The following is a 15,705-nucleotide window of genomic DNA, read 5'->3' as shown; positions in this document are numbered from 1 at the left end:
TGCACCAAAACCTGACCAATTGGAAATTTGAGATTTGTTCGACAATTTTAGTATAACCGCATCACCGGAGGAGAAATCGGCCATTACATGCCATTCCAGAGCCATTCTCTGCCATTCCGAGCTATTATAGGCCTTAGCCATTAGGTGTCTTTGCTATTGCCTAGACACTGTTACTCTGCTTAAAGACTTTGCTGTTTGATTTTTCAAACCATCCTTACTTTGCCTTGCCCAATGCTTACTTTTCCTCCTTATGAGGGAGGTATCCCCAATTACCCGTCTTGCTGAACTTTGCTGTGATTCCTGGCTGATGGCGAATGAACTGATGTCCTGAGGACGAAGACTGACTCTGTATGCTGACTTATTACAGAGGGTAACTATATGATGATGAAATTGTAATTGTCTATTTGTCTTTTCTTTCTAGGTACCAACTGCTTCTTTTGATAGAGACCGTAGATGTTTTCTAAATTGGTGTTGCTAAATTGTTTTGCATGAAGCCCAACATGCTAATTCGAGGTTAGTTAAGGAGTTCACTAAACGGACGCAAATAGACAAATCACTGAAGCTATGCTTTGTTGAATAATGCGCTAATGATACTCTGCTAAGATTAATCCATGGTGACGTTGTGCTATGTTCTAATGTTCATGACCTTTGCTTTGCTGAAATCTTATTCGAGTTGCCATATTATGACATTGTTGTTGTGTTATCTGGTTTTGAGACTGATAAACTTGCTAGTAGAGTGTAATCAATAGGGAATAAATATCAAATCTTACTAAATCCTGGGGTGGTTATTCATGACTGAAAGGTCATGGTGTGTTTCAAGTTTATTGATTAATTCGATCGATATGCTATTGTGAATATTGATGAGGGTATTGATTTATTGACATTTTGATTAGTTATCTCGTCTTAAGGAGACTTCAAATCAGGGTCAAAAGATTCATCGGCCTTAAAACGAGTCCCAGGGTGAATAAATTATCTAGATTGGGACGTGTTAGCACTACACATAGGTACCATGTAACAAATATACAGATCACTGGAGATCTTAGTAGCCCAGCACAATTCGACCCAAGAAATCAGTAATCCAACTGATTCACTGTACAGTGTCAACATGGGTTTTATTATGGAACATGATTTCTTACAAAATACCCATACAAATCCACAGATACATATTTAAAAAATATTTGTTTTATTTAGTATTCCTTTTAACACTGCTCTCCTAATACACTATATATCAGTACCTAACAATTATTACAGACAAGATTTTACTAACAAAACAAACATATCAAATTCACAAATTTCTTTTACAATGAAATCACATTTTGGTATACATAATCTCGTAATCATAAAAGTCTATATGATCTGTAGTCTGATGTGATCCTGCAGTCAACACGTGCTTCGTGAGCTGACACTTCTTCAGGGCTTTGTATTAGCAAATTTTTAAAAAGATATGACTTCAACTTATCTAACTTTTAGCATATGTGATATCATATAGGTCCCATCCTTATGATTAAACAAGGCTGTGGCCCTCAATCCTCTATCAATCGAAGACTGAGGACCACAGTCTCATTCAATTGTAGATCAAGGGTGACTTAACTACACTGCAGAAATTTACATGAGTGGATTGGTAGGCATCGCTCCCATTACACCGGTAACAAGGCCTGTTCACACAACTAAAAACGAAAAAAAAAAACGAAAAAAAAACCCCCAAAACACAGGTGTGCTGCCACCATCGCGCCCACGTCACTTAACTCCTAGCAAGGGCTATAACCCTCTATATACCACTACAAGAATAGAACTTGGAGTGCCCCTTCGGGTCTAATAAGAATGCATTACCACAAGACAGGCCTAGATAATGGTGCACATGCATGATCTGGGTTTATCCTTAACCAAACCTCAGAACCAGGGGTTCATACAGCTGCAGCACTCAGGACATGGGTGCACGTCCATCACCATGCAGGGGACTTTTCGGTCTCAACAATGGCTGTTATACAGGTAGCAGAGTATTTCATAAATGAAACCATATTCCAGAACAACTAGCTCCTGACAGTTACACCAGTCAAAAAAAAAAAAACCTTGAAAGAACAAGACTCATTTTATTTTTTAAAGTAACTTTTTTTTTTTATTCAGTGAAATGCTTACAGGGATTGTAAATAAAATACAACCATCTGAGTCATAGTACTCCAGTTGCTTTACAGAATTGTTTCGGATGCAAGCCCTTTCGATACCACCTTGGGCAACCTGGTTAGGTGCATTTTTTACACATTCCACCTTGTCCTGACGGTAGGAAAAAATTTTCAATTGATTGATGCAAGTCCACAATAAAATTAGGACATCAGTGCTAACAAAACACTGCAAATAGCTTTACATTTTTTCTGTCACTTGCCATATCACAATTTTAAATAGTTACAGTTTGAAACGTTTTGCTAACTGTTCACTTTCTATTTACACACCAGTGGGAGACAAATAAATGAAAATAACCAAACAGTAATAAAATAGCCAAACACTAGTGTTAAATGCGGATACAAGAGCGCTGTGGTCAATCGCAACGTAAAATCGTAAAAATGTGACATTTTTCTTTGGTCTGGTTTAACTGCTGCTAGTAGTAATTTAGTATCCAAATAGGCTCTCATGAAATGGTTTAAAAAACTGGAAGGAGAAAAAAAAACTAGTTATTTTTGTTTTGGCCGTAAAGAATGGTTTAAGTAGAAGAGCCATTAAGCTTAAAAATAATTGACAATGCGTTTCTAGTAGTACCCACGCTTACAGAAAATTATACTTGCCTTTTTGTTGATCTACATTAAAAGGTTTCATGCTCGTTCTCAATTTGAACGCTGGTGTGCACTGTAGTAGGCAAAAATGAAAGATGACTTGTTGGAATAGTATCAATTGCTCATCGTTCTTTTAATATCGTTGTCTGCCATGCAATTTTGGATTACTTCAGCTGAAATACTGGTTTCATTAGCCGCAGCATTGTAGCATTCGTCATTATCACTATCATTTTCTGTACATTCGTCAAAACTAGGGGAGGATCCACTTTCGTCACTACTTCCACAAGAACTTGACGATATGACATCATCGGAGTCTGAATAAACTTCAGCACCATGAAAAATGTACCGATTTGGAGTAAGATATAAGTACTGTGTACCTGAAAGGTAAACATTTTAAATGGTTAACATAAATCCCAAAAATGCAGTAACAGGTAAAATAGCCCACGACAATCTTCCCAAATACAATTTATTGAACTGACTGCAGTACTACTTAAACCAAACAAGGTTTCTAAAATGCTAAGCTATAAACATTATGAAGCAACATACATCAGTGCAAAATTACTTAGCAATTTATTTACTTTTTAAAGATTGTTACACGGATGTCTTCATTATAAACAATACCTGTATTATTTCTGATGTGTAGTAAATGTTGATGGCATGAGAAACAGTAGGGGAAAAAGCTCCAGAAAACCATCTTGATTGTATTTTAAAACTCTTACGAACGAGTGACATCTTTTATGTTACTATGAACTTTACTGAAAGAAAATCTAAAAGAAAAGATTGAGCGGGTGCAGAAGTGTGGTCTTACACAGAGAGGAAAGCAAGGTATTAAGAATATACTGATTGCGTAATTGTCATGAAATTTAACTCTCGTTCGTATGATATCAGGCCGACGCTGCACTTCAGGACTTAGGCTCATTGCACACAACACAGCCCAAGCCATAACGCCGGAAAACATTCCATATAGAGACAGTAGAGCAATGCATAAGAGAAGACTTTCTGCCACTGCATGATCTGCCCTAAAAACTGGCGATGGACTTTTCCTGGTGCCTTATGTCTCTAGGCGGAGTGTAAGTTCAAATACTGGTCTGTGTGTCCTATATTAATCAATGCTCCCGACCTACACGATTTCAAGAGTTAATGTTTATATTGCGTCTGGTTGTTTTCTGCAACATTCGGCTCCCAATTAATAAGGACGTGGGTGTTTGTATCACATGTTTACACTATGGTTGGCATCGCAACTGACACCGCATCTTCAGATCGCTCACCTCATTGATACACATCACATCAACAAACGCCTGGTCTTCTTACCGAATAGATCATAGAACAATCTTCATGTTTAAATGCCTTAACGTCAGTTTTAAAGACATCTACCGTACCTCGCAAAATTGCTGTTTGATTTTGGAAAGGTTGCTTAATATGCAATAAATCCACCTTTATCACTTAATTTGATGCTCCGTGGCTCCACTTCTATATAACGCTACTACCAAAACATGTATTGATCCGAAATATTCAGTTTTTCAATTTATTCCAGGGTTTGCCCTCCAAAAACAGAATTTGCATGGTTCCTTTGCACACTACAGAACCAATGCAAGGGGTAGGACTCAGGAAGTTTGTCTCAACAATTCCTACCTCCATGCTTGATCCCACACAATCTACTTTGGAATCCTACCCCATTTAATGTCCACACTGTGCTCATCTAACACCCCCCTACATCACTGATTGATTGCTCCAAAAACTTGAGAGAGTCTTATAGTCTAATACCTAAAATCGACATCAATATTCTAGCTGATGTCAACCTGGATCGTAACAATCTAATGTCTGGACCCTCCTTAATAAACTCTTCTATAACCAATTTGTAAACTCACTCGCTCCTTGTGCATATGCACAGTAAACCACTTGATCTTCTCATCTCGAAAACACTTAAGGGCAAGCATCACCAAGCATTAACCCCTTTTTGTTCTTATAGGGCCGTGCTATGGTGTGATTGTCAGTAAAAACTCACAGTATCCAAAACCTTACTAGCACCAGCCTATTACCAAAACTAAGCACCCTCCCCAACTTTACAGTTATCAACTGACTGCAGGAAGGCACTCTTTTGGACATGGTTAGCCCCATCTTTTGCCTGGTTTCTGATGTGGCTTTGACTGTTAGTGCACTGGGTCCCTGATTAACAAGTCCCGAGTGCCAGATCTCTTTCCCGAAACTGCACAGCTGTTTTGCACAAGTGGCAAAGTGTTTAGCCGCCACTGTAAGTCCCTAGTAAATGGAACCCGTGGTGCCTGGGGTACTAAGGAAAGTCTCTGAGAGCCACAGCACCAATTGTGCAACCCTCAGGTACCCCTCACCTAACCCACATAGTGTTGCCATTGCAAACTGTGCACGTTGGTTAAGGTTAAATTAAAAAACACGACCTGTCACACACCCTTGTGTGCCATGTCCCCTATCACTGCATGTGGCAGGTATAAGTCACCCCTAAAGCTGCGTGCATCCAGGCACATGTGAGGGCATATATGCAGGAGCAGATATGCTCCTGCTTCTTGTCGATTCTGAGACATAGCAAGTACATAGGGAAGCCATTTTAAATGCATATGGTGGACACTGGTCATTACCAGTTCCCCTGCTAACTGATGGCTTTGCTGAATCCTGGGATGTTTGTTATCAAAGATCTCAGAAAAATAAACCCTCACTGAGCCCAGTGATTTATTAATTAATAAATGCACACAGAGGGCACCTTATAGGTGCCCCCTGAAAACCCACCCAGCTACTGGTGTGTTCACGGACTGGTCCAAACCAGTGTAGCCACCCTACACCAAGTTCTTACTCCCTGAGGTGAGGGTCAACTTTGAGGCCAGAAAAAAAGGTGTCCTTGGTGGAGGTGATAATACATCACCCAAAGCAGGATGGACATTCCAAGACAGGGAGCATCAAAGGCCTTGCCGCCTTTGAAATGCAAAGCAGGTGTCTCTATATGGTGGAGACTCAGACTCCCGTGAGCAGTGGACCTGCTCAGCAAAAAAGTATACAAGGACTCTGCAGCCTGGAAACTAGCCAGTTTGTCACGGAGTCCATCTCCAATAAAAAACCATTGGGCACTCAACACCTAACTCCACCTCTGCTCGCGGCTGCCCCTGTGCCGCCCAGTGTGACCTGCTGGTGTGGTTCTGATCAATGCCCACTACTTACCTTAGCGCCCCGAGATTCGCTTCTTAAGGTGTTGTTAATCCCGTGTTTGTGGAACATTATTTTTCCTCCATTGAGAGAACGCTGAAAACTGCTTGGTCTATTTTTGAAATGCTTTTTCTAAATTGGTGTTGGACTTCATAAGTGTGTCTCAGTTATTGCCTCTGTGAGTACAACAACTACTCAGGAGTACCCTCTAATAAGCCTAACTGCTCACCCACACTAACACAAATAGAGCATTAGTCCTATCTTCTTTTGTCTCCGCAATGCCAATTGGGGATCCACTGGACTCTGCACAGTGTACTTGATTTTGGTGCACTATATAGAGAGAACTTTCTACATTGACCAACTGACCAATTGCACAACAACCTCAAAGTTCACTCAACGTTTATAAACTCCAAAGTACAGTCTTCTACACCAATTGTTTGATATGTACTTCTCAGCAAGCTTACTTCTCTTCCTCTAAACAGATCAAGACAAACATGCAGGCACACTGCCACAAAATAGTGATAATCAAAAGTCACTAAACTTAATCTACTGCTTCGTGCACAACCTCGATTCTCATTTAACTCAGTTCCCCATCTGAGCCTCAGACTCCACACAATATTTTTCCTCAATAATCGTGGACACCAGCACCTAACTAGACTTCCTGTTAGCAGCCCTACCACCATAGATAATCCTCACCATCTACTCCCATCATTTCCAGAATGCCAACTATCAAAACTACAGCCCTTTTAACACACACCCTCTATTTAATCTGATATTACTATGTAACTGCCCAATTCCCTTTACTGATCTTTCAAATCAGCTGTTAACCTACACCTTATTCAAGAAACTCACTAATGACCCCTTTAACCCTGCAAATCATCATCCTTGAGTCATAACTTCGCTCCTCTAAAATATTTCAACATCTTGTTTTTAATTGCCTCATCGCATTGCTTTCTTGCCATAAGCGAATCATCCTTTCCAATCTAGCTTTAAGCCTCTATATTCTACTTAAACTATACTTTATTTGGCACACGGTCAACTCAATTCTGTGCACGCAACACAAACAATGGTAAAGCAAAGGCAGTCTCTTTTGTGAAAACCAAAGGTTTACCAATATTATTTTCTCCTAGATGCCATTGCACTTGCGTTGGCAAACATGGAGGTCATCACTGAACGATTTATCTTTCAGTGTAAGAGAAATTATTAAATAATGGGCAACTGCACTGACCTCCTGGTCCGCGTCTGCTGCCCTCTTCAGCACCTCTGGCTGCTGCTGCCTCCGCCTCTTGCCTGGAAGGAACTGACAGGCTCTTGACTCAGTTCAAGGCCATCCTCCACCAGCAGGCTCATCCCTGCGCCTCATCCCTGGTGATCTAGTGGCCATCACAAGTAAGTATTTTCCTTTTCTTCTCTCTATCACTCTACCGATCTTTCACTCTTGCATTTTCTGCCTTTTTCTTCTATCATTTGCTTTTTTTCTTCTGTTGCTCTTTCACTCTTATTTTCTGCCTTCTTGTATCATCCCTCGTTTTTCCCTAGTGCTTTTTCCTTTCTCACCTCTTCCTCTGCTCCCATGAAGCACCTTTCCCACCAACCCGCCTCCCAGCTGACTGCTTCCCCCACCCCTTCTTAATGGCGGCTGCGCGAAGTGGGTGCACCACTGGCATGCCGAAGGCACATCAAAGGCAAGCCTGCATGTACCCAGCCATGTCTGGACCGCGCCCAGCACCAAGATCCCTGGATATCTGCTAAACCACCCCCTGGACTGCCTTCGTTACAACTCTGAGACCCTCCTCTGCCTCAACACCAGACGTCTAAACAACTGCTGCACCATCTCCCCAAGGACACCCAGAAACCTTTCACCTTCAACTTCAGCACCAACCTCAAAAAACCGAAGGTACTCTCCGCACACAAAGATACCAACAAACTCCACAACTCCATCAACTGCCTGTTCCTGAACATCCGCTCCCTCCAAAAACATTCCACCGAACTCTGGGACCTGATCGGCACCACCCGACCGGACATCGCCTTCCTCATAGAGACCTGTACCAACCCCACCTCGGGTCCAGACATCCCCATTCCCAATGGTTATAGCATCCTAAAGGAGGGACCGGCCCTCCCGCCCAGGTGGAGTACTCGTCATTGTACACAAGTCCTCACTACATGTCAAGGCCGTCGCAGAACACTACTAAATCACCATGGAACACCTTCACTTCCTAGTCCACTCCAACCACAACTCCTCCATCTGTAGCACTCTGGTGTACAGGCCACCCAGCACACACCCAGCTTTCATAGACTACGTCAGACATTGCTACCCCCAGGCCCTGGCTTCAGTAGACTATCTCCTCCTCAGCAACCTGAACTTCCATCTCGGGGACCGTACAGAGCCAAACACCACCGCTCTACTCAACCACCCTTGGCCTCAGACAGCTGGCCTCCACACCTACACACATCGTAGGACACACACTTAACATCATATTCACCTCTAGCGAACCAGATAACCATCTAGACCATCTCCACCCCAGACCGGACCGACCACCGCTGCACACACCCCCAACAGGAAATGGAACGAAATCACCAATGAGAAACTCACTCACCAAATCAATCCCTCCCTCCCCTCTGAAGACGCTAAACACAGCAGCGTGCAACCTTAACGAATGGATCACCAAATGCGCCAACACTCTAGTCCCTCTCTGGCTGACATCAACCAGACGCATACCTAAGAAAGCCAGCTGGTTCACACCGAAGTCCAAGAATCAAAGCGTACCCACAGATGTTTACAGAAAAAATTGAGTAACAGCCAATCCAGCGAAGATCTCACCTCATTCAGAGCCGAAACCGCCACCCACTGACAAAAATAAAATAAAAATGAAATACCGCTAGGAAGGACGCACTCAGGGAGCGCATCAACTCCTCCGCACACAACTCAAAGGAACTCTCAGTTCACAGACCTCCCCCCGCAGCTACCAGAATCCCCCTGTCACAGGACCTCTGACACACTCGCCTCCTTTTTCCACCACAAGATCCAGAACATCTGACAGCTTTCGGTCACTTGGCACCACAACCTGTGACCAACCCACAGCCCCAGAACCCGTGAAGACCATCCACGATTGGTCCACACTCACCACAGAGTAAACGGTCAACATCATGAACAGCACCCACTCTGGAGCCCACTCTGACCCCTGCCCGCACCACATATACATCAGGGCCGGTGCATCCATTGCCCCGAACTTCGTAACACTATCAACTGCTATCAGCACGGGCACCTTCCATGAGGACTGGAAACACACCAAAACACACTCTTGAAGAAACCTGTGGCCGATCCATCAGAACTAAAGAATTTGTCCCATCTCACTGCTGCACTACCCTGCCAAAGTACTAGAGAAAGCAATCAATGCACAACTACATGATTTTGAGCTCAACAACTCTCTGGACAGCTCCTAGTCAGGCTTCTGCAGCAATCACAGCACAGAAACAGCACTCCTGGCAGCCACTGATGACATCAGATTACTCCTAGACGGGGCCCCACCGCAGCACTCATACTCCTCAACCTCACAGCAGCTTTTGACACGGTCTCCCACAGCACTCTGCGCACCAGACTCAGACAGGAATCCGCTGAAGAGCCCTGGAACGGATCCACTCCTTTCTCTCAGGGAGGACGCAGAGGGGCAGACTCCCGCCCTACACCTCCAGATCCACAAGAGTCAACTGTGGAGTCCCAAGGATCCTCACTGAGTCCCACACTGTTCAACGTACACATGGCACCTCTTGCTGCCATCGTCGGAAGCCACGGTATGAACATAGTGTCATATGTCGATGACACACAACTCATCTCCCTCACCGAAGACCCGGACACAGCCAAAAGGAACTTTCACGCACGAATGGAAGCCTTGCCACCTGGATGAGAGAAAGCTGCCTCAAGCTCAACTCCAACAAAATGGAGCTCATCATTCTCATTTAATGTACTATTCCTGTAAAGTGTGTAAGTGATGCCACACATTTAGACAAGCAACAGTGTTCAACTGCTGGGCCCTTGGAATTTATTTTCTTTTTTTAAGTAATAAAAAGGTAGAGTGTGGGAGGTGGGGTAGATATGGTGCAAGGGGTGGGGACCCAAAACAGAGCAAGGAGGCTGAAACGGTGCCCATCTACTGTGCACTCGCCAAAAAATAAAAATGAAATAAAAAAAAGAGTCACTGAAGAACGCTAATGGTACAGCAAGAGGAACCACAAAAGTGTGTGCGTGCTGTGAATTGGTGAAATGAGAGGCTCAGTAGCAGTGTCCAGCTGGCACCCTGAAAAGGTAAAAAAGGATGCAATTTTAAAACAAGCATTTGCAATGCACACTTGGACTTTTCATGACACAAACTGATCAGCCCTGCCTCATAATTTCATTTTATTTTGCCATATAATTCCAGTGACCCAGCATATAACTAAAGCACTTCTTCCACTATCTTAAACATATACAATTATCATATAAACATTTACCAGAAATAAACTTTTGGCATTAGAGTGTAATGGTCAAAATACCACAACAAAATTATTGTTTGGAATGGATTGGAGGGTAAAAGGAAAGAGGCAGTCGAGAGTAGAGATGGAGAGGACAAGTGGCGTAGTAACTGTGTCATGGGCCCTGGAGTAAGAAAGGAAAATGGTTGACTGGAATTTCAGTAGGAAATTTCAGCAGTAATTAGACTTGAGTGAGGTCCGTAAGGTCTCTGGGCCCAGCTGCCACTGCACCTGTTGCTCCATTGATAACTAGGCTTAAGAATGAAAGCAGAGAGGGCAGAAAAAGAGAAAGTAATAAAACAGACAACAGGAAGAAAGAGAAGGCGTCACATAAAAGAAAGAAGGGAAAGAAAGAACGTTATAATGAAAACACAACTAAAGAGATAGAGCAAACGTGAGAACAGAAAAAAGGGAAGGAACCTAGTGAACAAAAGATTAAGAGGAAAAAATAATGAAAAGAGTGAAAAGAAAGAGACAAATGAACATTAGAGAAAAAAAGAGATGGTGCGAGAAACAAGCAGTGAAATAACCAAGGCACATATGCATTGACAATTCCCACAGACACAGAATGGGAAAACCACTAACATTTTGGATCCTGACAAGTAACTTGTGGCTTTCACATACAGACAGGAAATAAAAGGATTTATAGTAAAACATGAAGTGACAGATAAAGATGGGAAAAACACAAAGGAAGAAAGATCTAATAAAGAGTGAAAGGGCACATACTGACTCAAAGGAGAGAGCAAATAAAAAAAAAAAAGAATTAAGGGATGAGAAAAAATAGTGAAATAATTAACGCCTGATGGAATAAAAAGAGGAACGAAACAACAACAAAAAACTAAGTTTATGCAAGTTTGAAAAGAGGTGGTAGGAAGAGGGGAAATAAAAGGAGAGAAGTAGAAATATAGTTGAAAGAAATAGCGAAACTGGTAACATGGATTTTTAGAGCTGGAAAAAGAAAAGTGGGTGAGAAAAAAAAACCATTGAGAGTAAACAGAGTAAAGGAAATCATGGAGTGAGATAGCTGCCATCTGTATTTGGGAAGGACCTAAGAACAGATTTAATTGGCTCATCCACGTTCTCAAACAGAGGTCAGAGTGTGATGTGGAACAGCAGAACAGCATGTGGTGCATTAGCAGAGTTGTATGTGAACCCCAACACAGAAATATTGGGGCACTTCAGTTGAGGATTGGGGGTATAGACAGAGCTGTGTCCCAGCCCAGTGCTGGAATAACAGGAAGGCAGCAGGTGAGGAATGAGAAACTTAACACCATGTAATTCCTGGTATTGGAATACTGGGGTGCTGCAGGTTAGGGTTGCGGTCCACTGACAGTTGTATGTGGGCTGCAGTACTGGAATAGTAACAGGCACACAAGGTCAGAAGTGAGGTATGTCAATGAAACTGTGTGTGGCACTTGGTACTGGTATACCAGTGTTGCCAAGTGTTAGCCTGGAGGTGCCCTGGTGAAGCTGCAAGTGGTACCCAGCTTGGGAGTGGCATTGCCTATGAACCACAGAAGCGAGGAGTCGTGAAGGGTGTGTGCTTGGGCCTTAGTACTGAGAAGACATGTTTACTGAATTTTAGAATTGAAGGATTCTGGCCGAGCTCCGGTGGTTCCCATCAACAGTGGTGTTGGATGTTAAACTTGAGGTGCACTGGCTAAGCTGTGTTTTGCTCTTTTGGGTCCAGTATTGGCTTGACAGTGGGACTGAATGTTAGAATTCAGCTGCTGTAATGGAACTGTAAGTGAGCTGGATTCCAGTATAGGAAAGGAAGTGACCTCGCTGGGGTAGAACCGAGGTGCACTGATGGAGCTGCACCCAAGGTCCCAGTACTGGAGCAGCAGAATGTACTGACTGCAAGAACTGAAGTGCTCTGGCAGACATCGTGCGTGGGATTCCTGGCACAGCTGAGGACGTCGAGTGTGTGAACAGTGGTGCACTGATGGAACTGTGCCCGAGGTACCAGTACGGGAGCAGCAGAATGTACTGACTGCAAGAACTAAAGTGTTCTGGCAGACAGCGTGGCTAGGGTTCCTGGCAGTGGCACGGCTGAGGGCTTGGAGTATGTGAACAAAGGTGCACTGATAGAGCTGCGCCAGAGATCCCAGTACTGGAGCAGCAAAGTGTACTGACTGCAAGAGCAGAGCTGCTCTGCCAGACAGCATGCATGCTGGGGGCTTGGAGTGGATGAAAAGAGGTGCACTGATGGAGCTGTCCCTGAGGTCTCAGTACTGGAGCAGCAGAGTGTACTGAATGTAAGAACTTGAATGCAAGAACTGAGGTGCTCCAGCAGAGTGAGTGAGTGAGTGTGTGTGTGTGTTTCTTGGCACTGGGCCAAGGAATGGTGGGAGCCAGCAACAGAGAGGGTGCAGAGAGCCTAAAAAAACAAATGTGACTAAGATAACAGCCTGATTTATGGCCTTCTTAACAGCTAGGCTTAGAGGTAGAATGCTCTGCAAATGAAAAGGGAAGCTTCCCTGGACAGAAGCAGGAAACAAAGTTAAAATAAAAGTCCCCCTACAGACCAGATAAATAGGATAAAGCGTAACTGTACAGTAGTTGGTCCCTGCTCCCACACAGGAGGGACAAAGAGGCATGACTGACCACTAGCAAGCAAGGATTTTTAAATGACACTAAAAACTAAAATGAAATAGCTGGAAGCCCACAGAAGTATACTTAAAAGTATACAAGAGGTCATACGCTTGTGCTCGACCTAAAAATGGGGCGGGAAGGGGGTTTGAGATATGATGCCATGAGGAGCTGAGGGACAGCGGGGGTAAATTCACACAGCCTAGAGGGGTATGTATCTACAGGACCTGCACCAATATAAAATAAAATAAAAATAATAAAAGTAAGAAGGGGCTGTAAGAAGGATAATGCCAAACGGAGCTGGTGGGGTAAGTAGCTGCTGGGTCACACTAAGTACATTCCTCCGGGGGGGAAAGCAAGGAAAACATTCTGCTTCCATGCTGTGTTGCAAGCAAAATAAACGAGCACTGGCAAAGCCAACATGTCAAACTTGTCATGCTAGTCAATGAACAAGCTCCTTAACTCCACATTTAGAAGAATGAGTAGATGAATGTGAACATGATTAAATAGCTGGATGACTAATAGATGAATGTAGATAGTGCTTAGATGAATGCATAATGACCTGAATGTGTGGCATATAAGTGAATGCATGAAAGGTCAAGTGAATGGAGGTGTGGGTGGGTTAGTGGGACCAGTAATGTGGACTATGGCACAGTTACGTACTGTGTAATCATCATTACTCCAAGTCCTGGTCACCATATCACCATGCTATCACCATCCACAGCTTGGACTTCCTAGCCAAGCTTAAAAAGATCCCAACCCTTCCAATATAAATCCTCCTTAGACCAGAAACCCAGCCTGCTGCATAGTAACAAGCAAAACACATGCTGTCTGGGAGCTAGATCACTGAAAAAGCAAAGGGAAGGTAAGGCAGAAAATTTTAATCATGACGTGGACTCAGTAATGAAGATTACTAGTATGTAATCAAGATATTACTTCCACATCCATTTTCTGCGTCTCAGTCCTCATCTCATAAGCTTATAGGCAAGCAGAAGGAATCTGTAATCAGTATGAAAAAATAAGGCCAGCACAGACAACCGTTACCCTGAATAGATGCAACACCCTGCATTTTATTGACATCAAAAAGAAAAAAACTCATTCAGTTTAATGTCCAAAACGCCTGTGCCAAAATAAAACAATAAGCTAATTTTCTACACTTGCAAATAATAATGGTTCATGGTATGAGGGGTTGCCCACATAGCTGATTTACAAATGGGTGTAAAGTGGGTGTGGCCAAGGAATGGGCTGGCTAAGACACATACCACTTGAGCTCCGCCAAGTCCTAGTGGAGGCAGAAATCGCAGTAGCAGGCACCATTGAACTGAGCAGCTGGAATATAAACAGCACACATTGGTGCCACCAATACTGTGATTAACTCAAGAATTGGCTAGGAACTGAGCACAAAGCTGACTTCAAGATAGCCACAGCACTTTGCATCATGACACTGTAGAGCAGAGGGATATTCTAAGTTGAGGCAAGTGCTGTTTTTTGGTCTTGCTTAGACAACATTTGTTCTTTCTCTTCAAGACATGTTGTATATACTTTGTGGGCCTTCAACCAAGTCACTGTTTATTTCTTTCATCGAGTGGCCTTTAAAAAAAAGGCCCGATTTCCAAGTGGTTAATTGTTCCTATACGTGGGTTGTTCCCTCCCATGGAGCACTGCCCTAGTACTTGTAGCCTTACCTATGTCCCATTATAGGTGCTGCCTCAGGAACTATTTTCTTTGGCCAGGAGCAGTTGAAACAAGCACTTTGCATTTTCCCTCACTGTGAGCTTCTCTGTAAACAGGGCTAAACTTGGTATCTTGTTACATTTGCTGTTCATTCAAAGACTGTGCATGCTGTTTCACTGACGGCGCCCGTCTGACAATCTTTTGACCATCTGCACCTGTGTAATTAAAGTCACAAAAGATTTTCCATCAGAGAGGGAGCTCTGTTTCTGTACAGGCCCGTAAATCTTGTAATTCTCTCATCAGATTTCCTCTGCATTCAAAGACCAGGATCAAAGGTCATACACTGTTTTCAGAGGGAGTCTGTTCCATCCCCAAACTCCCTCACGTTTCGCAGCTTGCCCCTCCCCCACCACCTCCCTCAATGCTTGCCACCTCCTTACTTTTTTAACTCCTAGTCTGTAAGAGGTGAGCTTGACTCCTTGTGTTACATGCAAGAGAACATGTTTGCAGAGGTCTGTAATTGTAGAGTTAGAGAGTACCAGATGAAGTTGTTTCTGGCTTCAACAGGCGCTAAAGTAAAACATTTCAGATGTGGTGTGTTTAAGGGGCAGTACAACAGATGCTATCACAGGCCAGACTCAGTAAAAGTACAAACTTGTTCACCTTTCCCAGGGCACAATGTCCCACCAACTTGTAGAAAACTGCTGTGACTACCAGGGGCTCTGAGTGCAGATATTCTATCTGCAGGGCAGGCCTGTTGCAGAGTGAGACAACACATGATCTTTAGACACCCTCTGGTGCGCTGCTCCCCACCTTCATCATGGACACAGGGAGGGCAGAGCAGCTGTCAGTATGGCAGAGTGGTCAGTGTGTTTTTAACTTTTGGGCCCGGATTCTAACAAGCAATAGACACTTGAGCCAGTGAAGCCAAGCGTCACTGACACGCCAGATGGGACTCTGCACTGAACAAATTCTCCTCCTGCCTGAACTGATC

The 15,705-nt window shown here is 43.5% G+C and overlaps 1 protein-coding gene across 1 annotated transcript in view; it reads right to left on the bottom strand.

The window, feature by feature from the left end:
• Window positions 1-2,088: 2,088 nt before the first annotated feature.
• The window catches only part of SIRT1 (sirtuin 1), a 496,870-nt gene continuing 483,253 nt past the window's right edge, over window positions 2,089-15,705 (bottom strand). Inside the window, exon 9 of the mRNA XM_069240513.1 lies at window positions 2,089-3,142. Within this exon, the coding sequence (XP_069096614.1) occupies window positions 2,880-3,142 (263 nt within the window). The 3' untranslated portion in view covers window positions 2,089-2,879. The remainder of the gene's footprint in view (window positions 3,143-15,705) is intronic.

Source organism: Pleurodeles waltl, chromosome 6 (genome assembly GCF_031143425.1).
Source record: "Pleurodeles waltl isolate 20211129_DDA chromosome 6, aPleWal1.hap1.20221129, whole genome shotgun sequence".
Taxonomy (NCBI): Eukaryota; Metazoa; Chordata; class Amphibia; order Caudata; family Salamandridae; genus Pleurodeles; species Pleurodeles waltl.
Note: the sequence above shows the minus strand (reverse complement) of the source record. Positions and strands in the feature narration are given on the sequence as shown.